General features: G+C 41.1%; 1 protein-coding gene across 1 annotated transcript in view; it reads right to left on the reverse strand.

Annotated features, from left to right (window-relative positions):
* Positions 1 to 25,156, reverse strand: part of LOC108897472 (pleckstrin homology domain-containing family A member 5-like) — a 176,889-nt gene extending 151,733 nt beyond the window's left edge. Inside the window, 4 exon segments of the mRNA XM_018697118.2 lie at positions 21,697 to 21,754; positions 22,577 to 22,653; positions 22,777 to 22,989; positions 25,011 to 25,156. Coding sequence (XP_018552634.1) covers positions 21,697 to 21,754; positions 22,577 to 22,653; positions 22,777 to 22,868 — 227 coding nt within the window. The 5' untranslated portion in view covers positions 22,869 to 22,989; positions 25,011 to 25,156.
* Positions 25,157 to 25,675: the final 519 nt, after the last annotated feature.

Raw genomic sequence — 25,675 nt, forward strand, 5'->3', positions numbered from 1 at the left:
AAATATATCTGATGTTTTAATGTTTTTAACACATTAAAAGTAGATGTTGTAAAACTTTTTCACACCTTTAAGGTTATTTAGGAGTTCTTCTGCTGTAACATCTGCTGCTTTGTAACTACAGAGTCAATGCTGCCTGTTCTCTGCATGTGCTCCATGTTCCACTTATGCAGATTACATGCAGTTCACTTGCAAGGATGTTAGGTCTGGGTTTGGTGAGCACATCCCACCAGACTGTGTTATCTGAATCTGCTGGCGTCTGAGATGTCAGAAAAGTAGCACACTCCACAAACGTGATCACGCTGCTCATGAAGCGGCAGATTCATGCGTTGCACTGGTTTCCAAGTTTGATTCCTCTCCTGGATGGCAGAAAGAGGCTACACCACAATCCACATACTATCCCCCCCCCCCCCCCCCCCCAGTGCAGGCTTCCTCCAAACAGTGTTTGGGTAAATGTGTCAACCTCACTTTGCTTGACTGTCTGTCTGCAGACGCATAAAAGCAGACAAGCCCAAAGACCAATTCCTTCACTAACACGCTCTAACTCAGATACACTACCAAAGCCTAACTGCCTGAATACACACTTACTTCACACAACGTGTCAGTGCACACAGCACACACAAACCTCTGTACAGGTAAGAATTAGTTTTGAGCTTGTAAAATGTCATTTTTAGAATACTATTTGAACATTAACCATGTGTACGGAAAACATCTCTCAGATGTAAATCCACATTATGCACTGATCAGACCTTGGACCAAGCAGCAAGTTTTCAAGTAAGCATTATTTTGAAAATCAACATGTATTCATATTCTCTCCTTGTTGTGGGTTGGCTTATATTTTCTGCTATCACTGTTGGCTGATGCGATTAGGTCATAAGGAAGGCCCATGCCATATTGCACTGCACCACAGTTTCCACACTCACAACTTGGGCTCTTTTCTCTTCACATGTAGTGATCTTGCATTGTTTTGTTGTCCCTGTGTTCTGACTGGTATGTTGTCTTTTCTGTTTTATTTATGATGGAGGGAATGTGTTTTCTGGCTTGGCTGCAACCAAATTTCCCCTGGTGGGATAATAAAATTTGACGTGACTTGACTTGACTTGACTTGAAAGCCATGCTGAGTTACAGCAGCCCTACAAATCTACCCCAAGTTGACATAAATCAGTTCACAAAGCATCCCCGATAAAATGGACAGAACAAGAACACGTCCAGTCATTTGAGCCGTAGTTGAAATATTGTGAACTTTCAATAAGTGCAGTACTTGGGCCATCACTGAAGACATTACACAAGTGCAGACAACAAGTCCTAGAGGATAGAAGATTAAAGTGTCAAGGGTAGACACATCAGTGTGAGCAGACTTGACACATTCAATAACACCAATCAGTCACAAGTATATCTTTGGACTGTGCTGAGATTCAAACTCATAGATGATGAATTCAAATCACACTGTTAATTCCCCAGCCTCATTGGTTGCTATGCCAACACCTCTGATATCCAGGGAGCTCAGTGATCTGATCTGCTTTCTTTCTTTTTTACAGTCTCATGAATGCTGTGTTGTCTGCCACTTGAGGGAAAATTAATTTATGCATCACCACTGAGTCTTTGACACCAACCAAACCACTCATGACCACACACACACACCCAGGGAAATTATTATGAGGCTTTAAGTTCCAAACTGCGATGAGTCAAAATGCAGTGAGTTACTCTCCAGCAACAGTCGATATGTGTATCCAGCCCCTTGGTTCAGAGAAGCGTTTGGAGCACTGGCTAACGTGTTAGAGGATGTTTGGCATCAGAAAGTCAGAGAAAAACTTTGGTGAGGACAAATTATCTGTACCCAGCCCGCCAAGGTTACTGTCTGTGTGTCTAAGTGTGTGTGTTTGGACAGCAAGCACAACTGCTGTGTCCTGACCTGAATGGTCATACACACAACAGAGTGAAAATGAGTATGCCGCATTTAAAAACAGCAAGGGGGGGGGGGAGTAGAACAGATTTCTAGATGAAAACAAGCGTGTGGGTGTGAGGATTCTACACGGGAAACAGATGAGTGTGTTTCCTGTGACCCCTCTGACCTCACTTCCTGAGGATCACTTAGGAGTAAATCTTCAACACATTCAACACACAACTACATCAGGCAACACAGAACACTGAGGAATCTAGCACCAGATCACACAGACAACAAACTGTGTAGGTTAACATGTTTTTGGGGGATGATGACAGCTACTGTTTATGATGACACCTGGCATTACAATAATCAATTCCACTAATAAGGTTTTAGAAAATCATGTAAAAATATTTACACTAAGAAAATACATTACTTCTATTCCTGGAATTCTGACACATTTCTACACACTGTATATTTCATTTTGCAATAGAAAAGTAAAAAGTAACTATGAGCAGACAGACTGAATCCACGCTGAATGGTCCATGCTCCTTGGCTGAGAGCTCTGTGACACTTTTTCTGAGATAACAAAACAGCTTGATCATTCAGTTTCAGGTGGAGGACACAGAGCAGCACAGACCTCTTCTCCTCCCCTGTGTTGATCTGAGTCTGTGGTGTTTCAAAATCCATTTCCCACAGAAAGCTCTTATCAGTCAACAGAGAAAAAAAAAAATCTTGCGAATGGGGCAAAGAGGGCAGATAAGAAAAAATATAGATATCAGATCTTTCAGCATTCTATTTGTTCCATCTTCATCTGTTTACAACACTGCACCCATCCTCATTCTTCTCTTTGTCATTGGGAATGACCTCCAGTCTGGGACCACTCACACATACATAAAACACATGTAAGGATAATTTCAGGTGCAGGTAGAAGCACAAACATACCCAACAGTCACATACTACATACAGTCCATGCACAGGAGACAATGGCTCATCATTCAATGCCATCACTCTCTATCATCTCTGCTTCAGGCTGCTTCAGCTGGGATTATTCATTTCTGTCTGCTATTAACAGCCACCAACACTAAATCAATCAGCTGTCTTTAACATTTCCACACGGCTTTACAGCAGAGCTGAAGTTAAGCTAAGCTCTCCTCATGTATTCCTATCGATCAAGACACACATTACACACCCTTGGTTGATTCGTTTGCTTAGTGATCAAAATGTGAGTGTATGGCATTTGTGATTGATAAATGACTTAATACTTGCTTAATTGATTATGAAAATTGTTATCAGTTCACTGTTGTTGTAAAGTGGAAGATCAGTAAGAGCTGACAGGTACTTTTGTCATTTCTGCCTGATAATGACTTCAGCAATTAATTATGAAAGTGTCTGCCATTTTTCTGTCATTTGACTAATCAACTGATTAACTAATTGTTTCAGCTCTAGTTAACAGAATTAAAAAGTGAAAAAGTGAAAAACTCATCAGTGCCATGTACTTGAAGAACCTGGGAGTGAGATAAACAGAATGGCAAATATGGTTTTTGGTGTATGTATGGTCACTGTTGCTAGGGCTGAGCTCCTCCACAACACACACACACAGATCGGACAGGAGGGAGGCCATGGAGTAGAGAATGACACACATCATTACTGTAGGTGAAATAAAACCTTTGCAAGAAATTTATCAAAGCACCTCTTCACAAACCTGCAGAAAAGTGACATTTTCAACTGCTTGGCCAATAGTCTCACATCCACCACTGGTATGTTCCAGTGCACTTTCTGGGGTAATAGTAAATTTAAAACAAGCTTTTAAAAAGCTGAAAGTGTCAGGTAATACATGCATTACATTTGAAATAAAATTTGTGAAACTGCAAAACTGAATCACTGCTAAAGTAGCTATTTATTTCTAACATCTTAGTATTCTCTTTCATCTATCAAAACCAGAGCCATTGGACTGAAGATGACAGATTTGCCACACTGTTTGTAGTTTCACACACTCAAAGCAACAACAAGAAATTTATAGGAATATGAAGTAAGAGCATAACACAGGAAAACATACACCACCTACACCTAAGTCCTGGAGTCTCCTGGAGTCTGAATTAAAAAAACTCTCTTTCTCTAGAAAACAACAATGTCCCAGTCTGACCTTCTGCATCAGTGAGAGGCTGAGGCAAAGAGGTCAGAACAAGGAGCGTGCAGCTTTCTTATCGCTCCACCTGGAATTATATTGTCATGCTGCAATAAATGGTTGGGGGAGGATAACATATGTGAGTGTGTGGGAAAACCAGAGATTTTAAGATGATAAGAAAAACTGAAAAACAAAGAAAAAGGTTTTCCAGCTCAGGACAATATGAATTTTAAAATTACATTATACACATTTACTCTCTCAGTAATAATTTATCCTGTTAGTATTTGGTAGATTTAAACAAAAAATTCTGTTTCATTGTTTCTTAAAAGACATTTTTTTACCCAGTAAAGAAGTGCTGTAATTCTTTTTATGCCATTAAAGATTGGTTGAGACTTTTTACACAGTCACACCTCTGTTTTAGTTTTAAGGGATCACCAAGTAGAATTCTGAAGTTTTAGAGTCTCATCATATGGCAATATTAAATTTTCACAATGTGAGAGCAGCTCTGGAAACTTTTGATCTTGATGCAATGTTGAGTGTTGCTGCAGGCCGCGCTTTCAGCAATTTAACTGAGTGGTCTGTGTGATTCTCAGTCAGGTGAAGTGGCGTACCCTCAGGCTAACACTCAGCAGGAAACCGGAAGCACTTAAGAGCTTCATCTTTAATCCCAATGTCTACAGAGTCAGCCGGCATAAGACACCTAAAGCATGCAACCTGAGACCTGTAATCCAGTGATAAAGTGAAGTAAAATATTAGCTTTTCATTGACATTCAAAATGACAATCCACAACTGTTGTTTGGGTTTTACAGCAGTTAATTCTTTTTTCTTGAAGGGAAAAAAGGACTTTGTAATAAGAATTTGGTAGTGAAACAACAAGCACTGATTATGGGAAGAAACTCATTCAAACCCATTGTAGCTAGTAAACATTGAGACTACCAGTAAAACAGCCATGTACCTTGAGCTACATGCTACCTTCAACATTCTCAGACTGACAGTGTTAGCGTGATATTTGTTATCATGTGGCCAACTTTTTTAAATTTTATGTGAGGCCGTTCTTAGCATGTCAGTAGCTCAGTGTTTAATAGTTTAACATGTCATTTGTTTTGCATGTATTTGGTCAAAAAGCAAAGTTTTGACCTATAAGAGTTTTCAAACTTAGAACACAAGCTCAAAATAAAATAGCTTGCTGTTGTTGATGGATAAATAGGACCAGGTCAGCTGTCATAAGACAGACAGACCTAAGGACACAGAGAAAGAGATAGTGAGATATGTGTCCTATTTCTATCTCAGCACGTAAGAGGCCGCAGTGGTTTATGATCTGAGGGTGAGTTGATCAAACTCAGTTTGAGGTTTTCTCTCTCTGCAGAGCCACGTCGCAATGTATTTCTCCATGGCTGAGCAGCAGACACATGCTCAATTCAATCAATCCAGCAAGCCAAGGTTCTTTCTCTCCACCAGCCTAAAGTTTGGTCATAAAAAGTTCTTGTAGAGCATCAATAAATGCCCTTTAGAGAATAAATGCTTCATTACTTTTAACGAAAGTGTGTGTGTTTCTGTGGTGAGTGAGTGATTTGTGTAAAATAACAGAAAGGTTGTGCTTTTACACTTTAAACACACACAAACATTTATTGTGCTGCAGCTATGGAACAAATTATTCTGACACAGGGAGCATCAGAAACTGGCACTGTGAAACATATATATCACTAAGAAAGATGTCATAGTTACTTCTGCTTGTCAATTTAACCCTAATCCAAAAGTGACTGACTGATTGAGAAACAGTGACATTTATCTGAAACACCCTTAGAAAATGATGAAACTGGAAGTAAATGATTATTATAAGAGTTCTTGGGGAGATATTGCAGTGGCAACAACCTTTGAGTGTGGCCAACACAGTTTCATGTGTAATGTCTTAATGTTTTAATGGTAGGAGTTTATTCAAATCTTTGGGTGAAACTAAGGATTATCTCAGTTTATTATTTTGTTGTCAAACATGTCAGAACGGTGACATATCAAATATCACCACTACAAAAAATGGGAAGCAAGCCATGGTTTCAAATGTTATAGTCACATGCTTTGTTGATCCATACATCCATCCAAACATCTTCTCTATTGTGCTCAATGTAACACAACTTCCACTTTTAAGTATTTTTAAAAACACACAATGGATGACACTGGAACAACTTCTTTGAGAACAAGTTTCTACAACATAGATACTACTAAACATGTCATCCTCTGACCTGTAATTCTAAGTCAAAAGATATCTGGAATTTCTGACAATGACTATGAATGACAGACATGTCAACAAATTATAGGTAGAATGGTTATAAACGCACCACTGCTGGCAGTTACATCAAAATAAAATTCAACATTAACACTAATACAGTCTATTCAGCTAATTTTATGCTACATACAGACTGTTTGTATCTGGTGTCACTTGGTAACACATAACACAACAAAGGAAGGCTGGTGTGACTACAAGGTTGTACTATTGTTAACCACCTTGGAATAATGCATGAATACACCTGTTCTTCCTACTCTACTGACTTTGATCTTGGTAGAGTAAGTGCCTCTTCTTAACTTTTCACTGTTGGTGGTGTGGTTAGTTGGAGTCTGCTATTGACCTTGCTTCACCATCGCATTCATTTTTAAGGAAATGCACAACCAAGTCTCTGAGGGATACACAGAGTAGCCATCACATGGCTGGTTAGAGTCTTGGTTTGAAGTTATGGTGCTTTCATTGCCTTCACAGAAAAGTGTCCAGTGAGCCGTGGGGTTGCAGAACTCTCTGAACCATGTGATCGTATTTAGGATCAGGATCCTAAATGGTGATAGCTGGTGGTATTTTACCCTGATTAAAGTCTGACTCAGAATATACTGTCAGAGCATGGATTCACTCAGCAGTCAAATTCCTCAGGGTATCAGCAGCCTAAATGCACATATCTGGACGCCTTCGATTAACTGGACTGGAATAAAGGGAAAATCATTTTCAGAGAGTGTTGGGTTAAATGGGGTCAGCTGTGTCTTTGGGGCTCCACGACTCAACTACAACGTGAGATGAAGATCCTTCCTGTTTCAAGGTCAGAAGTTTGATTTGGTGTCAGACTGTCAGCAGGGACAGAGTGAGAGGCATCCAGAGTCACCCACACACAAAACAGACTGGGCTGCAAAACAACTCCCTTGCATTTTCAGAAGTTTCATTTTGAAATAAGATAACAACATTTACAAAAACAAACAAAAAAAGCAATGCCCACTCATGCAAAACAAGAAGGCATTCAGAGAGCATAAACCTCCGCCAACACTCAATTCTCCAATTTACTGTTCTACCCGAACACATCATTACAATGGCTTCAATTTGAAGCTGAATTGATTTCTTGACTTTGCAAACATCCCTCTGGGAATTAGAATCAAGCCTCTATCTCCATTAGTTTCACAGTTATGGCTCCAATCAATAACTGTTTAATGGTGGAACTCCCAGATCTGGATCACTACCAAAATCAAATTGACTTTTATTTGGCTCGAGGCCAATTAGTCCAGCAAATTTATAGGTAATGCACTTTTTGAAATATCCTGCTGTCAGACACACAGACAAACTAATTAACAGACATTAAACTATTTATTCCTTGTTAGAAACAGCAGCTTCTGAAATTAAATAAATATATGTGTGTGTGTGTGTGTGTGTGTGTGTGTGTGTGTGTGTATACTTAAGAAAATGTTTTTCTTTTTAAGTACTGGTCGCCACAAAACTTTTCAGGTTATCAAAACAACAAGACTTTTTACTTGAATAAACAGAGTACTTTATCAATCCCAAAGGGACACTGCAGAACAGCCATGTCTCTTATTCTGACACTTCAAATTAGCATTATTTGCTGACAGAAATCACATGACAGGCTGCAAAAATGTCTAAAGCATCTTATCTACAACAACAACATACTGCATTTTATAAAATGATCATTTGTTTTGTATGTAAAATCTTAATCTGTCAGAAAATCTAGATGTATACAAGTGAAAACTAACAAGTAGCAAGTGCAAACTCAAAAGTGCAATGAATCCTAATACTGTACTGTAGTGCCTGAGATTGTGTACATAGTTACAGTCATCCACTGATAAATCACAATCATCAACTGATCATTAAATGTGAAGTTACTATTAAAGAACAGACCAACAGTGTCTAATGCACATTAAAATAAACAAGATAGATCTGGGTCAAAATATATATTTTGTTGATTTCTAGAGTGAAAAGAAATGACTAGGGCAGACATTAAAATAAGTTTTTCTTCAAATGTTAATATGTTACTTTTCATTTCATGAACTTTCATGAATGCCATAAAACTGTCATTAGGTTTTGACAGCTGATGACCATTCCAGAGCTGATAAATTCTCTGTCTCTTCAAACCTTGTGGTAACACTCAACAACCATAGACACCTGACTCTTGACCCCTGACTGGGGATCTGAAAATGAAGCTGATGATGAACTGACGCTACAAAGCTGAAGGGGCTAGGGAAACTAGGGAAGTGAAGAAAAGACCAAAAACTGCACATCTGCAGGGCAGAAAGGCAAAGTAAGACCCCATATGAATGCAGAGGAGCTGCAGGAATGATGATGTGGAAATGGTGATGTACCATTCCACTGTGCAGTGTTGATACACAAACAGGGTCTACATGGAGAGTCATCAGGAGGAGACCTTACCTGCTACCTAATCATAAAAGTCAAACATCGGAAGTCTACAATGCAACACCTAGTTGAGCCAGAGTGGTTTTGGAAACAAGTGCTGTGGACAAATAAAGTTAAGACTGACCTCTTTGACCAAAATCACCAAAGGCATATTTGGAGAAAAAAAGGATTTTATGTATAGGACACCTCTTTCCAACTCTTGCCAAAGTATGGAGCTATAAATATTCTACTTAGGGGTTGTGTTGCAGCCAGTGGCACAGGAAACATTGCATGGATAGCAAATATCCTACAGTCAGTCAAGAAAGTGAAAGTGAAAATAGGCTGGCTTCTACAACAGGACAATGATCCAAGAAAAACTCAAAATCCTCCAGAAACACAAGCTGAAGCTTTTGGAACAGCCCCCACAGTCCCCTGACCTGAAAATCAATGAAAGTCTGTGGGGAGATCTTAAAATGCTGTGTTTGCAGGACAGCCCACAAATATCTCAGAACCTGAAGTGATCTGCAGGAGTGGGTGAAAGGGTGAAAACTCATCAATCAAGAATAGAAAGAGTCTTAGCTAATACAAAAAGCATTTGCAAGCTGCAATATCTGCCAATTGGAAGGTTAAGCCAGGGTAGGAGTTAAGGTATTGAATCCTCTCTGGTTTTTCAGGAAGCTGCTGACTCTGACCCCACCTAACTCTGCAAAGGTCTTCAGACAGGATGACGTCTGGACTAGCAGTGTTGGGGTCCAACTTGGGTTTTATTTTATTAGTTCTGGCCATTGGTTACATCAGTTATTATAATAATGTTGTGGTTATTAAAACAGTGTACTTTCAAAAGTAATAGCTGAAATGTTGAATGTGGCCATATTGCTAAAAGTGGTTTCAATGAGTTAAAAGACACAAGTAGTCAGATCAGACAGGTCATATAAAAGAAACCAGCTGAGCCAGATTATCTAATCATCTATGTGAACATGAAGTGGGAGGAACAACAATCTAAGACCCAAAGGAAAACACAGGAAAACTACTAATTTGGGACTGGACAATTTTCGGTGATATCACTGTGTTTCCTGATCTCACTAAATCGCTTGGAGAGTGCAATGTCATCAGAACTGCTAGAATTGAAGCCAGAGCTACATGCTAAATGAAACAAAAATTGTAATAAATGTTTGGCAACAAAAATTATCATTCATTTATCCGTCCTTATCTACACTGCTTATCTTTAAGGGTTGCAGGGAGCTGGAGCCAGTCTCATTGGGCGAAAGGCAGGCTACACCCTGGACAGATTACCTGTCTATCACAGGGCTGACATATAGAGACAAACAACTATTCACACTCACATTCACACCTAGAGTCACCAATTAACCTGCATGTCTTTGAACTGTGGAGGAAGCTGGAGACAGACACGGGCAAACTCCATGCAGAAAACCCCAGGGCGAAGTGAGGTTTGAACCCAGAACCTTCTTGCTGTGACAGTGCTGCTCTGTTACTCTTTGCTCCCGCTGTGGCCCATGTTAACCACAGGGTTGATTCCAGCTTCAGATAATCTAATCTCAGTGAAACCACAGTAGTTACACCTCATATAAATTATCATTTGACTGGAATATGAAGCATGTGTTTCAATCTGAGAAAGCTCCAAACACACAACCAGAACCACAAGCTGTCTCACAGCAGAGGTCACATGCGGTAAAAGAATTCACTCACGCCAAATGAGTCTTTAAAGCAGAGTTAGAATATGGTGAGCAGATTTCTGTGTGTGTGTATTTAGATTGTTCAGGGGTGTGTGTGTGTGTGTGTGTGTGTGTATTTAGATTGCACAGGAAACTATTCATGAGTAGCTCTGCCCCACCCAGCCAACGACCCACTTAGGGAACTCTTTGTCCCCCAAAAAATACACTCCACTCATGATATTGCAGAGTTAGTAATAACTGGACAGCACACACACTCATCCCTGCTATGAAAGTTTTGTCAGTGCTGCTTGTTAAGATGGAAACACCAGCACTGGGTGTGAGTGACATGTTCTTTTTACCTCTGTCTTCTCTGTCTCTCCCTCTGCCCTTTAATTCTCTTCATTTCCTTTCCTCCTATCTCTCTCTGCATCTTAACATTAGTTGGATTGCTGTAACTCCTGGCTTGTAGATATATCTTTGGCCCTTAACTTCACTCCTTTGGTTTCAATCTCACAACTCTTATTAATCTGGTTTAGAGCAGCTGTTTTAAGTACAAAATTTCCAATAAACCTGCTGGACATTATCAGCACAGTGCTGATAACAGTAGATAGACACAGTTAACTGCACTGGTGTTTTTGCCAAGTAATCAACTGATAAAATATTGCGCTCAAAATTGATGCAGTAAAACTTGGGATATTGTCTTTTTTATTCCACACATTCTCTATCTAGAGTTAACAACATCTCCATTATCCAAAACCAACTCGACCACCAGCAGTTTGGTCACAGATTTTCATTTGTCATGCTAGTAGCAACTAATGTAGCCTGGAACCTCTAGCAGACATGAGGAAAAAGCTATTGAGCTCACTTCTGTCTACCTCCACACTCCCAGAACCAATGCTGACTGAAGAGACTTAAGATCATTTATGTGACGTCACACAGCTCTCTCTTTACATAACTTATTCACATGTGCAGTAGACACACCACCAGCTAGATACTGTGATGTGTAAAGAGTTCCCCTTTAATGCAACAATGTGTATTAGAACATTTTTCAGCAAAGCTGCAAATCAATGAAAAAGACTTCTTTATGGCAGCACTGGATTTGGATTCATGTGAGAGAAGTAGCCTGAACTGTTATTGATTGGTCAAAACTAAACACTACTGTCTGCGTACACAGTTTCTCAATTGATTTTCCAGAAAATGTACAATATCAAGATATATGCTAATATCACAATATAAATACTATAACAGACGATTTATTTATCAAACCTGTCCATAAAATCAGTGCCAGATTCTTTTGTTGCAAATATGCAAACATACACTTACACATTACACACTGTGGGCTGTAGTTACATGTTATGAATGGTCCAGCCTTATTTTCCCTGGGTGTTTCAGACTTTATTTTGCACTTTAATGAGTGTTATATACAAAAGAAAACAATGGTGTTGCTTATTTTTATTCTTAGGTTCCAAGGATAAAGTCTTAAAAGTGCTTCCATAGTTTTCTTACAGTCACACACACCAACACTCTCACACACTGAGGTGAATTGCTTCTTAAGAGTTTTATTGTTTTGCTGAGCATCATTGAATGTTAGACTGAGTGAGAATGAGCTGCTTCTGCAATGGTTGCATGAAGTTGTGTTTTCTGGTGGGCGGGGAGCAGCGAGGCTACGTTCATGTTGCTCTAACTGTTTATTTTGTGGCATTCCCACAGCGCTGAGCTGCTGCCAACCTAAACCAAAGACGCACAAACACACACAAAGCAGAGAGGGAGAGAGAGAGAGACATGTACGCTCTCAGAAAATGGAACAGAGAAATAGGCAGAGACAGCCACGATGGCCTGACATGACCACTAACCCTCCCCTCTTCTCAGTGTCAATTCCAGGTTACATTCTGATTCTCTTTCATTTCATTCCCCTATCTCTTTTTCGCTCATTTTTTATTCATCTGTCTGTGTGTTAACAGAGAGCTGGTGTATCGTGAGGCTCTGCAGCTCAGCGAGCCTTTGAAAACCTCTCCCTCTCTTTCATCTCCACGTGCTTCAGGCTAAATGACAACTCCACAAACCAGGCCCTGTTTGTTAACTGTCCCACTGCAGAGGTCAAAGGTCGGCTGCATGTCAGAGTCAGTTAAGTCAGATTCCAAACCAGCCAGGGTGTCCTCTTGACCTCTTCAACCCACTCACTCTTTGTTTTATGTCTCTGCATTATTGTCAAAGAGGGAGTTCTTGCAGCAGTGTACATCAGTTAATACAACTTTTCCCATATTTCAGGCTCATATAATTGGCTAGTGTGAAGCCCCACTAGAATTTAAAAATAAACTTCTACATGTTTCCAGCAGGGTAGAAGTGGTTAAGGTACTTGTCTGGGACAGATCACACCAATTTCCTTTTCAACACAATGTGTTTAAGTAAAATTCCACAGCTGCAGTTTGATATCAGAAAATGTCTGATTACGTTAGAACATCAACAGCAAAGGTGTGAAGCTGACACTTAACAATCAGGGAAAAACCCAGTGAAAAAGAGAATACAGAAACCAGTGTCTTCACCACAAGAACAGAACAGAGACCACAATGCAATGCAGCAACATGTCCCGTTAAGTCCTGGTCACTGGACATGTGTCTCCACCAGAACCAAACTCTTTCATTTCCTATGCTACAGCTTCACCCAACACATCAAAACACAAAACACAAAGATGACAGCAGTACAGGCTTTTGCCACATTCATATGGGATGGATGGTAGCAATGGGAAAGATTCCCATGTTTACTATTTGTGGATTGCGGATTATTTGAGGATTAAGAATTCTGTGCACTAACAATATAATACTATATCCATTAAATCTGGGTCTTTGGTCTATGTGAAGCATCCCTATTAGTATGATTTTCAGGCACTTCCATACAAGCACAGTGCCAAGTCAGATTTATCAGAGCTTTCAGACAGATCCAAGTTTCCAAGTCAAAATTACAACTTGGATTTCTTAGATGTTTTATCAGTCAAAACCTAATGAATAATTACAATACCTTGATATGCCAGGAACACAGCATTTGTCTGGGGGTAATGCATGCTGTAGGAAATAAGGCACTAAAGTATGAGTATGCATTGGAGGTAAAAAAATGACTTTCTGAATCTCTTTAACCATCCAACAAAGCCCCTCACAACACAGTGCTGAACAGATATACTTATGGAAAGATCAGTACATGATATGAGCCCAGTAATGTCACAGTCTGACAGATGTGGAGCGTCAAAAAAGAATGTAAGGGTCAGGTGTAACAGATGTTGCTGAGCTGGTCAGCGGGGTGGGAGTTGGGTCTGGTTCAGGCCTAATTCACTCTCTCTGATCCACTCTGTCAGTCTCTTAGTGCTGATGGGGCTATTCTGTTAATTTAATGATAGTGACATTTAAGTCTTCACGTACAAAAATATAATAAAAAAATGCCGACAGCACAACTTTTTCCACTGCTGTCTGTCACACAACTGAACTACACTTACCTAAAAAACAGTGATTAAGACTGACATGGTGTTTGTCTTGGTGCTGCTTTTTCAATGACGTATGTCCAAACAGTTCTGGTCTGGACAGATGACAACAGGGCAGAAGCTAGAACTTACAGACCTTACAGATGCACAAGTTATGGCTTATGCTCTAGGTAATGGGTAATAAAGCCCATGTAGTGGGAAAAGGGCTATTAGCATCATTAATGGCTAAAGGGTTTGTTTTCTGGGAAGCATGAATGTGCTCAGAAAATGTAAGCAAACATCATAGTGACAGCTGGTAGGAGACAAATGCAAATGGTCCAGTCTCCAGTGATAGAGACTGTCTGACGCTTTGAACGACCAATAATTCTAACAGGGTTAATGACACTGTAACAATGTCATTCAGTTTCTACCCTTGCAAAAGTAAGCATAAAGTGAAGCACAGTAACAGCACACACATTCTCACACCCACAGCAGGTCCTTGTGAGGAAAACATTGACATGGGTCACGTGTAGCGTTCGAGCAAAAGTTTCAAATTAGTGGGGGAAAAAAGCCATCTTTGAGCTGCTGTGCCCTGCCACTATTCCATGTTCAAAATGAAGAGCTTGTCAGCTGCCTCCATCACAGCCTGTGGTTACTGAACGTGTTGCTGAGCCGTTGTCCTGCATGTGTCCTTCCCCCTTGCCATACATCACCATTAACAACCTCTGTCAGACTGTCCTCATCATGTATGGATACAGTCCTCCCCATCTCTGCTGTTATAAATCAGCTATAACTCCTGTGCCCACCAATCCCTGAGACACTGCCCCGCAGCCACATAGAGAGGTGGGAATTAAAAAACCTTGGGCTGGAAATAGTGGATGTGGAATGTGTGAGTAGGTGCGTGTTTCAGTGTGAATCCTGAAAGGAATAGTAAGCGATTTGGTGCCCATAGCAGCCTGATAGGTTGGGAATCAAATCAAATCCGATTAAATATTTTCAGGATGTCAGTAGTCAAGCAAAGTGACAGTCAGGAGTCAGAATGGATCCGTGTTGTGGATCAGTGAAGGAACGCATGGTCACACACACATACACACACATGCAGTGTGAGTGCAAAAGCAGATCCTACTTCACTTCTGATACTTGCAAAGCTTCTGTGGCTTGCAAAAATAAAAAATAAAAAAATCACATACACACAGGAACAAATACATGGGTGAGGTCAAGCTCTAAGTGCACACACACACACACACACACATATTCAGATTCAGAGGACAGACTGGAGTGGAGTGTTACTGTGCCCACATATATACACACATTCACATTTGCGCGTGCTCACACACAGATGTGAGGAGCTGGTAAAGGCTTTAGGGAGTGCTCAGTGAAGCAGGGAGCAAACATCAAACAGCCCCAGCCAGGGAAGAGAGACACAGTGCAGGACACACACATACACACACACACACACACAGGAGGAGAGGAGGCAAGATGAGGAGAGAGATGTCAAAAATGAAACAGCAGATAGATTTCTCCTGGGATTTGAGACTTGAGAGGCGAGGAGGGCAGCCTGGCTCCCACTGAGTAAGAAGGGTCTCCAAACACACGCGCATGCACACAGTTCTGGTAGAAAAAGAATGAAAACATAAGCTGCCTTTCACAAGAAATACACCCTGGTTCCTTTGGAAACAAATGTCTGTAATTTGTATGATGGGCAACAAATAGCATCATTTATGACCAAACTTTACTGTTAGCATGACCAAAATAATTAACCTTGCCATACTGACATTTTTTCCATAAAAAGATTATTAAAAGCAACAGTCAGAGATGTAGTATCACACTCTCATAAGGCTGTGGTCCTTGACAGACAGATTTTAAAAAATGATCAAAATCGGTGTAGCAGAGGCCAAGATATCCTGACTTTGACATTGTCAGTACGCCTCACTAGAACTGCTTGTTGGATGGTCAAATGACTCCCCCACCCACACCTACACACACTTTCTGATGTTGGACTGGGTGGGGGGGGGGCTGTGTCCAAGCATCTCTGTAACCTTCTGAAACTGATGATCTGACAATCAAAACTACTTCACACAGTGATCAGTGATCACTCAGCTGTGAGCAGGTGAGAGAGGAACTCTCATACATTTATTTTTGTCACTTTTTAAGAATAAATGAGTGTAACATTATGAACATGTTATTCCTATATCACATCTTGGTCCGTCCCCGTCCCCCTCTGACAGCTTTTCACCCTGCCTTTGAGTGTGTCAGTTTGCTACAGTAATAAACATGTTTTACCTTCATCCATGGTTGGACAACATGTCATATGAACTGACTCTTTGCTAGCATGACCTGGCCCTTATGTTGCATTACTATGATGTCAGAATTACAGCAATTACCAGTTTCCAATGTTCAAATAGCATCTATGTAAATATCTATGTAATACTCACAACAGGGAAACTCCTTCTGAAAGCTTTCATTGAACATGGTTTATAAAACAAACCAGATGCCTAATATCAGTCAGTTTTTTCTGTCTGTCTTTCAGTTTTCTCAATAGTCATTCATTCAGTTGACTTCAAACTTGACAGGTGAATTGCTGAGGACCCAAGGAAGTGCAGTGTTGACTATGAAGTTTTTTGGACAGGCAATTATCAAGAAAGCTTCAAGCGCTGCTTCTCTACGATTTACCTGGAGTGAAGAAAGAGGCAGAACTACATAATAAGGGCAGTGTAGCAATTTACAGCGCACATGTGGTTTTATGAAAGGTGGAAGTCAACTACAGCAGATCTTTCTATGATGGCACCCAGACACTATCAGAGCAGAGCAGCCAACTCAAGCATTAACAAAGACAGGCACTGCAGCTAGGATTGTTTAAATGTGGTTGTAATTAATTAATTTATAATACCAATGAAACGACGATGTAATGAAGGCAACTGGAGTACTTTGTTAGTAGAGGATGACCTCAGATAATATTAAGAATGAACAACTATCACAGTTCATATTAAAGAGCAGATCCAGCAGCTCAATATTTTGGGGGAAAAAAGGAATCTATCACTTTCTCCTCTTTGAAAATGCATAGATATTAACTACAGTTAATTAGTATATAATGAACAAGCCTGGGTTATCTTACAGTGAAAACTGGTAATGTAAGAAAACATGGTGCTTTGTTCTTTGTCCTTTGTTCTACTGAAAAAATCTCTTACACTGCTGCGGGTGGCACTGCAGAGAGGGAAAGAAATTAGTGTGACTGCAAATTTTAGATTACATTATGAGTCACTGTTACTGTCCAGTGGTGAACTGTAAATGTCTATGGACAGGCAAGAAGATGTTAAGAAGAGGATCATGGGAAACTGAACCCAGGTGGAAGCCTGTGAAACCCCCTCAGTCTTGAGTTGCCTGCTGACATCAATGTTCACTAGTCATACGCATGAATCTTACCCATAAAACAACCATCCATCCTATATGACATGAGTGCAGCAGTAGACCCTCCCTTCATGTTAAATGTCCACATCTTTCAAACTGTGCACCTTCCATTTGTACTTGGGACTTAGTTTGGAAATTTGTCATCTGCTGGGGCACCCTGGTAGCCCACCTAGTAGAGTATGTACTATATCACTATATCCAGCCCAGGCCTTTTGCTACATCTCATCCCCACTCTCCCCCTGGAACAAATAAGACTACCACGAACCACGCAGAAATTGCCAAAAATTGCTTGTCTACAAGCCTAAGTTCAGACACTCAGGTGATGACTATGACAATAATGAGATGTAAACAATGTTGCCTTTTTAGTCCAATTATGTTCTGGGAGCTTTAATCCAATGTATGGATGCTTTCAAACTTGCCATCATAGAATCTGTTAAACAAATCTAAAACATAATGACACACATGGCAAATTCAAAGGCAGGTCATAACACTACAAATATGTAGTAGCGGGGACGTCACTATTTGTACAGGATATTATATGGATCACACAAACTGACATGATCATTCATTACTGTATGCACATATATCATGAAACCAACAACTACACTAAAATGTGTGTGAAGTGGGAAAGTGCAACATTTACACAACAGAAGCTTACTAGTACCACCCACTTGGACTTAGCTGCAGAAAGAGAGAACTTCTGAAAGACTAAAAGGAGAAAAAGACCAACTAACAGAAGTAAACAGGGAATTCAACGGCTCTTGGAGACTACATGCAGACTGGTGACCAATTGAAGGACAGACCGAAAAATAAGTGCAGAAACAGAACAAATGCAGATGCTTCCATACAGAGCTCTGGGAATCGTTGAGTGGTTTAATTAGCATTTTACTTCTTCTCAAAGCTAATATTTTGTCACTTTGTCACAAATATTATATTAGACCTAGCCTACTGTCCCAAAGCCTGATGGGAACAACAGTTAAAAAAGTGGTTGACAAATTTGATGAATTTCATATCTTTTTTCACTCTATCAACACTATTTTTTACAGAACTAAGGCCCAGAATGTCCTATCAACATTGTTTTAATATGCCTGGGACACTGACACTCTCCTGGAGTCATCCTTATGTAGATATTTAGTATTGAAAATGTTTGGACACATTGGCCTAAATGACAGCATTTCTGGAGTAGCCCAAAAGTAGCAAAATTATGACATGGAATGTCCTGTTAAGACATGTAGAGTCTCTGACATGACTGTGAATAGAGTAAAAGCCAAGCTAAAAACCTAGGGTTCAAAAAGTTAGTCATTACTATTCCCTTAAGAAGATATTGTGGTTTAGAGAACAGTTGGTTTCTGAAGGTGTTTTGCCTTGATTGACAGGTGTCTCGGCCTGTTAAACTAAGTCATGGCTACTACTCTTTTGGCCAACCCTGCAGTGAGTAGTAAACCCACATGATTTGCAAAACACAGCGACATCACAGTCAGTTGCTCGTTGTTTTCCTGCTGTCAGCGGGACAGTGATGCAGGTAACATGCAACAGGTTTTAATTTGACTGAGTTGCCATGCTTTGTCTTGTTTACCTGAGTGAAAGTGAACAAACACTCTATCATGAAACATGAGAAGCTGCCATCTTTCATTCCAAGTCAAAGCTCCGCTGATGTGCCATGGGTGAGTGCAGGAGCAATTAGTTAGCTGTGCAGAGCTAAACACTTTGGCAGGATTTCAAAATCTTGGCAGTCAAAGAAAAAAAATGTTTTGAAAGTTATTTGGAAGACACTGCAGCAGCTATGAACTCTGATCTGAATCTAAATGAGAAACATGCAACAAACCAACTGCAAATGCAGCCAGTCCTCCGTGTTTCTCCCTGAAACAGCAGTGGTTTGGACTGAAGATGCAGTGGTCACAAAGCAGAAACAAAAGGCCAGAAATGTCTCCTCCTCTTATTCCGCTGGAGCTCTGCATGCTCTGAAATCAGGACTGCATCAGCATTTGTTGTTGAATCAGTGTGGTTTCAAACTAAGTGCTTAGTTTTAAGTATTGCCAAGTGAAGGCATTTCAGCTGAGGAGTCAGTTTACACATTGGCTTTATTACAGCAAACCAACATGTTGGCAACTCATGTTTGGAGGAAGCGGCTTTACAGCGCCACTGAGGATATAAACAGATTTAAAACCTGAAAATCGAACAAATACAGGAGCAGTTTGACCCCCACCCTGAAGGGCTGAGCCTGGGGAGTGACCATCAGTCAACAGGCATTCAAGGGCAGCAGTGTCCTTCAACACCATGGATGTAGAGAGAGCAGCGGGGCCACGACTCCAATAATAGGCTGATAGAGAAGTGACCGAGCAAGAATTTGAAGGATTTGAAGAAGTGGTGATGATGCAGTGTTGTTCAGTGAATATGACACTAGGCCTAATTGTTCAGAGTCAAATACTGCTCATTGTAATCAGGAGTGCTGAAGTTCAGCCTGAGTCAGCCAATGCCAGTGGCTGCCTGTTAAGGCCTTGTGTCCTTTATCAATGCCTGTTCTCACTGTGACTAAGTGCAGAGACTGCATTTAACACTGGAAAACTACAAAAATGATCAAACATGGTCATAAATAACCATTTCCATGACAGTTTCCATTTCACTTGCCAATCTCATCTCATTATCTACCAATGTACAGAGAATAAAAACACATTTGTGTTCCACCAAACAGCTCTCAAAGAGGCCCATGGTAGTTTTCTGGTACCTTACGTCAGGTTTGGACTCAGTGCCACACCACAGCAAAGATTAGAGAAAAGTCTGAAAACTTAAACATCTGTTTTATCCAATCCTGTTCCATTAATCATCTCATGACCTCTAAGGTATATCTTACAACTCCCTGGGGAGGGTCCAGTCCACAAGGATGGATTACCAACTGGGCAGAAAGGACAAAAGCCACAACTTCACCATTAAAAGTATAGATATCAACAGAGATGAGTCCCATAGTGCTGTGTAATCATGAGACCTTCTTGCACAGGGGGCTTGTGTCAAGACCTATTTTTAAAACAATTTTACATTATTTTGTGCCAATGTTGTACATATTCCTCAATGAAGTTATGTTTAATCAAATTACTACAAACTAATGACACAGAAAACCTGGGGGCAGGTAGGATTATTCCAGCATAGGAGTAACCGCCTCTGTATCCTGCAGCTCCCATGGTCTTTGTCTGCTGTTTCCTTCACACTAACTCAGGGGTTAAAGGGAGTACACAACACACACAGAGCCACAGGTTGTGGAAGGGCAGTCTTGGCCCTCTGAATTTGCTAATCTTGCAATGCTCACCACGATCTCATACCTCTCTGTACCACCTCTGAATGCGTCCTGCTCTGATCTCAACTTGTACTTAATCTGTCCTGGCTGCATTCACACCTGCATTCACAGCTGTCCATGGTCACATCTGACTTGTCAGGGGCTGTCTGTGTTTGCACGCAAACAGTGTACCGCTGCTTGTATATTTACATGTCCATGTGCATGCATGCTTACATGCAGAATGTGCACATGGACATTCTGCATGCATTCATACATACCAATGAGCAGCGGTTCTGGGCTATTTATAGAGTGGCTATATTAGCTCAACCATATGTGTCAGCTGCTGCTCTCAAAATGGCCACAGACAGCACGAGCAACAGCAGGAAAACTAGGTGGGAAAGTAAGTAGAACAAATTAAAGTGCCTGCTCACAACCTCAAAGGGTGTGTGTAAGTGTCAGCAATGGGTGTGTGAGAGGCTGGGAGCTGCGGGGCATTTTGTCGTCAAACAGGTCCACAAAATATACATGAATTGCAAATGTGCACAAGGACCTGGAGTTGCTAATAACCTGGACAGCTTACACACACATGCTCACTCTCTCTCTCTCACACACACACACACACACACACACACACGACTTGCATGTGCACACATGCAACACGCCAACAAGTAGAGCCTGTTCAGCGCAGCGGAGCAGCCTCTGAGTCACACTTGGTTGTCAAACTTGTGTCCCACTGACAGCAGAGACTCGTTCCCCTGCAAATCTCTCCACTGGAGTGTGTGTGTGTGTGTGTGTGTGGCTGTGTGAAGAGAGAGAGAGAGAGAGAGAGAGAGAGAGAGAGAGAGAGAGAGAGAGAGAGAGGTGAAGGGCAAGAGCATGACTGATAGAAGAAGAAAGCCTCAACAGCGGCGAAAGGAAGACAAAACCAAGAGCTATTCAGTCCCACCAACTGTCTGTGTGTGTGTGTGTTTGAACGTGTTTGAGTGTGTGTGTGTGTGTGTGTGTGTGTGTTACAGGAGAGGCAAACAGGTATATTTGTGAATTGCCTCTGCGCTCCTCCAGCAGGGCAGAGAAGCAGAGTGGTGGGTGTTGATGAGAGCAGAGGGAAATCTCTATCCCGACCAAACAAAGCAGCCCCTCAGCATCTGAGACGGCCACTCAAACTGCCTCCCTCCCTCTCTGCATCTATCAATCTCTTTCTATCTCCATTTTTTTTCCTCTCCACACACATTCCAACTCACTTGATGAAGCAGCGAGCCCCCTCGAATGTGTATCCTTCCTCCCATCCTGTTGGTAAATCTGTGAGAACAGGGAGGGGAAGAAAAACACAAAGCACAGGAATATAAACAGCTGTGCAGAGATATGAAGATTACATACACACACACACACACACACACACACACCTGCACAGCAATGCAGTGTCTGGACCACAAATAGCCCATTTGGCTTGTGCCCTTTTACACAATTCCGCGCCCCCTTCCCAGTTTCACGAGCAGATATTGCAGGACTGCTCAATCATACTGTCTCTACTGCTCAGACTCCAGCTGTTTGAATACACTGATCTGCCAAAGATGCATCTTTGCAGGCAGATCAGCAGCAAAGACGCGGCAAATGTGCGTTTTTATTTTGGAATATCGGCTTTGCACTAACGCACCAGACGCGCTGCATTGTTCTTTAAGCAGCGACGGTGGCTGTACGTGCTTGGAAAGACCGTGTCTCTGCAGCACAACTGGTTTCAGGAGGAAATATGTCAAATGTCACTGCAGGGAATCGGCTCCGAAATCGGTTCACGCGTACGTGACGGAACTTTTAAAAAGTGTGTCGCAAAGTGTCCAGGTGGAGCGAGTGAGGGGAGGGGGGGCAGTGGAGGGACGCCGTGCGTAATGGTCCGCCGGAGGAGAGCAGAGAGGGGAGCGGAGCAGAGGAGGCTGTTGCTCTGCTGCAGAGAGAAGAATTCTCCCCTCATCGTCTTCCACGGCTCTCTCCGCAACTTGTCGCCCCTTTTTTTTTTTTTTTTCTCGACCGTGACGCGCGGATAACCTTTCCCAGGCGCTGCACGCGTGCGTGAGTGTGCGTGTTTTCGCAGGGGAATGTAGAAAAACACATCATCAGATTATTTACCTGGAGTTTTTCTGTGCCCCGTGATTACAGCTTCTCCAGTAACAGGATGCAACCAGGTTGTACTCTTTGCTTCTTCGCTGTTAGTGGAAGAAAACGGGGGGAAAGGTGAACAGAGAACCCGAAAAAAAGACAAACAGGAAAATGCTTCGGAGAAATAAGCAGTGCGTATCCATAAATCCGTGTATCCGCGTGATATTTACTTGATGAAGAATATGCGTCCATCCCGAGTCACCCCATAACTCCAAGAAGAGGGAAGGCAGGAGAGCCAGTCCGGCTTAGGATCCGCCGCCATGTCTAGCTAAGAGCTCTGCTGCTCTGGGTTACTACACACAGGGGCTGGGGTGCGCGGCGCCGTGCCAAGCGCGCGCACCAGGAAACCCTCGCGCGCGCGCTTACAGGAGACGGGAGCGCGACTGGAGGATAAAGACACAAGCAATGATTTTCTGGCAAACGGAGGGAGGCGGTGGGATATTTTTTTTGGCACACGTCCGTATGAGTGTGTGACTAAATTGGCCCCAATGAAAGTTCACTACTAGTGTGATTCCTGCACGCGCTGCAGCAGTTGCGTGAGGACTTAGATGCGAGTTTATAATCAACCAACCAATCAATAGTTACATCCCACCAAATAAATAAAAAATGTGATTGATATACAAACTAAAAAAATATTAATACTAAATAAAAATGCTAAAAATATATGAGTTATGACAAGTGGAACCAAATGCACAGCACATTTATGATAAATCAATATGATGAGGACAGAATTAAAAATTAACAGGTGCAAGTATGGAAACGAGGGAGGGCATTATAGAATATATAAAGATGTAAGTGTGTGTGTGTGTGTGTCTGTATAGATGTTGGTTGAGTATGCAAGTGTGTTTGTTTATGCATGAATGCTTTTTTTTCCAGGATACACACAGCATAATACAGTACATATTTCTGACACGATGTATGTATTCCATTCCCACATTATACTTTTTCCCCACCATTCCTTTTCATTTAAGCACAAAACAAAGCTAACTGCCATAGAAGTACAGAAAAAATAAGTTATTTATAAGGAAAAATAAACCTGATCATCTGCCATTAGACCTTATACAGTCTTTCTTCATGTACAAACCCACCAAGTGTTTTAGTAAGGTGTTGTTCAACTATGAGCCTCTGGTTTCAGCGCTCCTTGTCATAGATTATCCAAGTTTGTGGGACAATATATTCTTTCACAGCTTCTTTAAATTAAAACTTCTCCATTCCAAAAAAAAATACTTGCTCAAATTTAGACTCCCATCCTTCATGAACTCGTCCACTGTAATGCAGACATTCAAAATCATCTGATATCCCTTTGTTAGAGAACAGCCTTCCTTGGTAACATAGAAAAATCCAACTAATTCAGTATCATCACTACATATCATTTATATGACCAAATACAGACCACTATTTACGTAAAATCAAATAAATGAACACTATGCCCAAATAATCCATCTGACAACTGTAATCATGAGTTTGGTTCTGTCCGATACAGTCTTATTGGTCAAGAGGGTACTAAGCAGCTGTCCCATACTACAGACCTCAGAAAGCCAATGTCCCCTTTTGTCTGTTTTTGTGATCTAACAACCCATACCATTAGTCTGACTCACCAACAACAGCCAATAACCTAATCTTATTGCATTTGAAAGAAAGATACTATTTTGCAGCCTCTTTTAGTAGAGACTGCACAACACAGCTCTATCATTTTATACAAACTGTGAGGACACTTACTTTCTACACTAATGCACACTTGACAGCCAAACACACACTCATCACACCATCATCAGCGCAGTAATACCTTTCAGGGGATTTCTTCAAATTTGTGCAAACATTAACATGGACTCAAGGATGGTTCTCAAGGTGGTCAAAGGTCAAGGTTACTGTGACTCATGCACTAATTAGCTGCAAATGGACTGGCTGGTGGAGGCAACCGAGGTGTAATTCTGGATTTTTCTTTTCTTTTTCCTTTTCCTTTTTCCTCCTCACATCTCTCTTCTTTACATGTTGCTTTTGACATGTTCCTGCTGTGGAATATCAGATTGCTTTATATCACATACAAACCAACTGCTACAACTTATCATACATACCAGTGGTGGGCCGTGCATTCCACACCTAGGCCTTCATTGGTGTCCTACCTGAATTAACTCACATCTTAATATCGTCATTATAGAAATATATAATAGACAGAAATATACAGAAATGCAGTATAACTGAACTTTGCACAGACAGGCATGTCATGTAGGCAGAATAAATGCCATCACTGAAGCAATGCTATAAAAACCCAATTAACACAGTTCAACAGGTCACAGTTCAAACACTGCAACCACAGCTGCTCCACACACATCATATCCAAAAGAAGCGTCAATATTAACTGATAAAATGACAAAAATATAAACTATAAAATATAGGTACTCACCGATTTGCAGACAAATTAGAAAAACTGCTTCTGTGGAGCGGACATTCTCAGCCCCAAAGTGTAAAACTTATCCAAGAAATACGACTGGACAGACTCAGTTTTCTGCGTTAGCCTCCTTATGAAGGACTTATTGTTGGCACTGAGACGCACAGATAACCTCTACAACAGAGTCACTGAACTCTTCCTCCTCCTTAAGCCGTTGTGGGTTGAACATACGGCTATTAAATCTATACTAACGTGTTTTAGCTCGCGCTAGTAGCTAGCTATAGATGCTAGCTGTTTGCTAGCTCTGACCAGTACGTTCTCTAACCGTCCTATCAAATCACATGACAATGCTGACATCATGGTATGCCTGCTAGATGGCACCAACTCGAAATCTGATTGGTTAAAGAGTACACTTTTATCACTGTTCATTTTAAATTACAGGGGGCTGTTCTGTTGATTCTGAAGGCAGATTTCTTTTAACTTGGGAACACAGGGCTAAAATCTGATTGGATAAAAGCTATGAAACAGACTGTAATGGAAGTAGTGCACCAAGAGGAAAGCTATGAGATGAAGAGAATAGACTATAGGGAACAATTTAGTACATACAGTATTAATGGAAAAAACATATCTGTATATAAAGCACACAACACTTTCATATTGGAGTGTTTTAAGTTTGTAAA

Source organism: Lates calcarifer, linkage group LG18 (genome assembly GCF_001640805.2).
Source record: "Lates calcarifer isolate ASB-BC8 linkage group LG18, TLL_Latcal_v3, whole genome shotgun sequence".
Classification (NCBI taxonomy): Eukaryota; Metazoa; Chordata; class Actinopteri; family Centropomidae; genus Lates; species Lates calcarifer.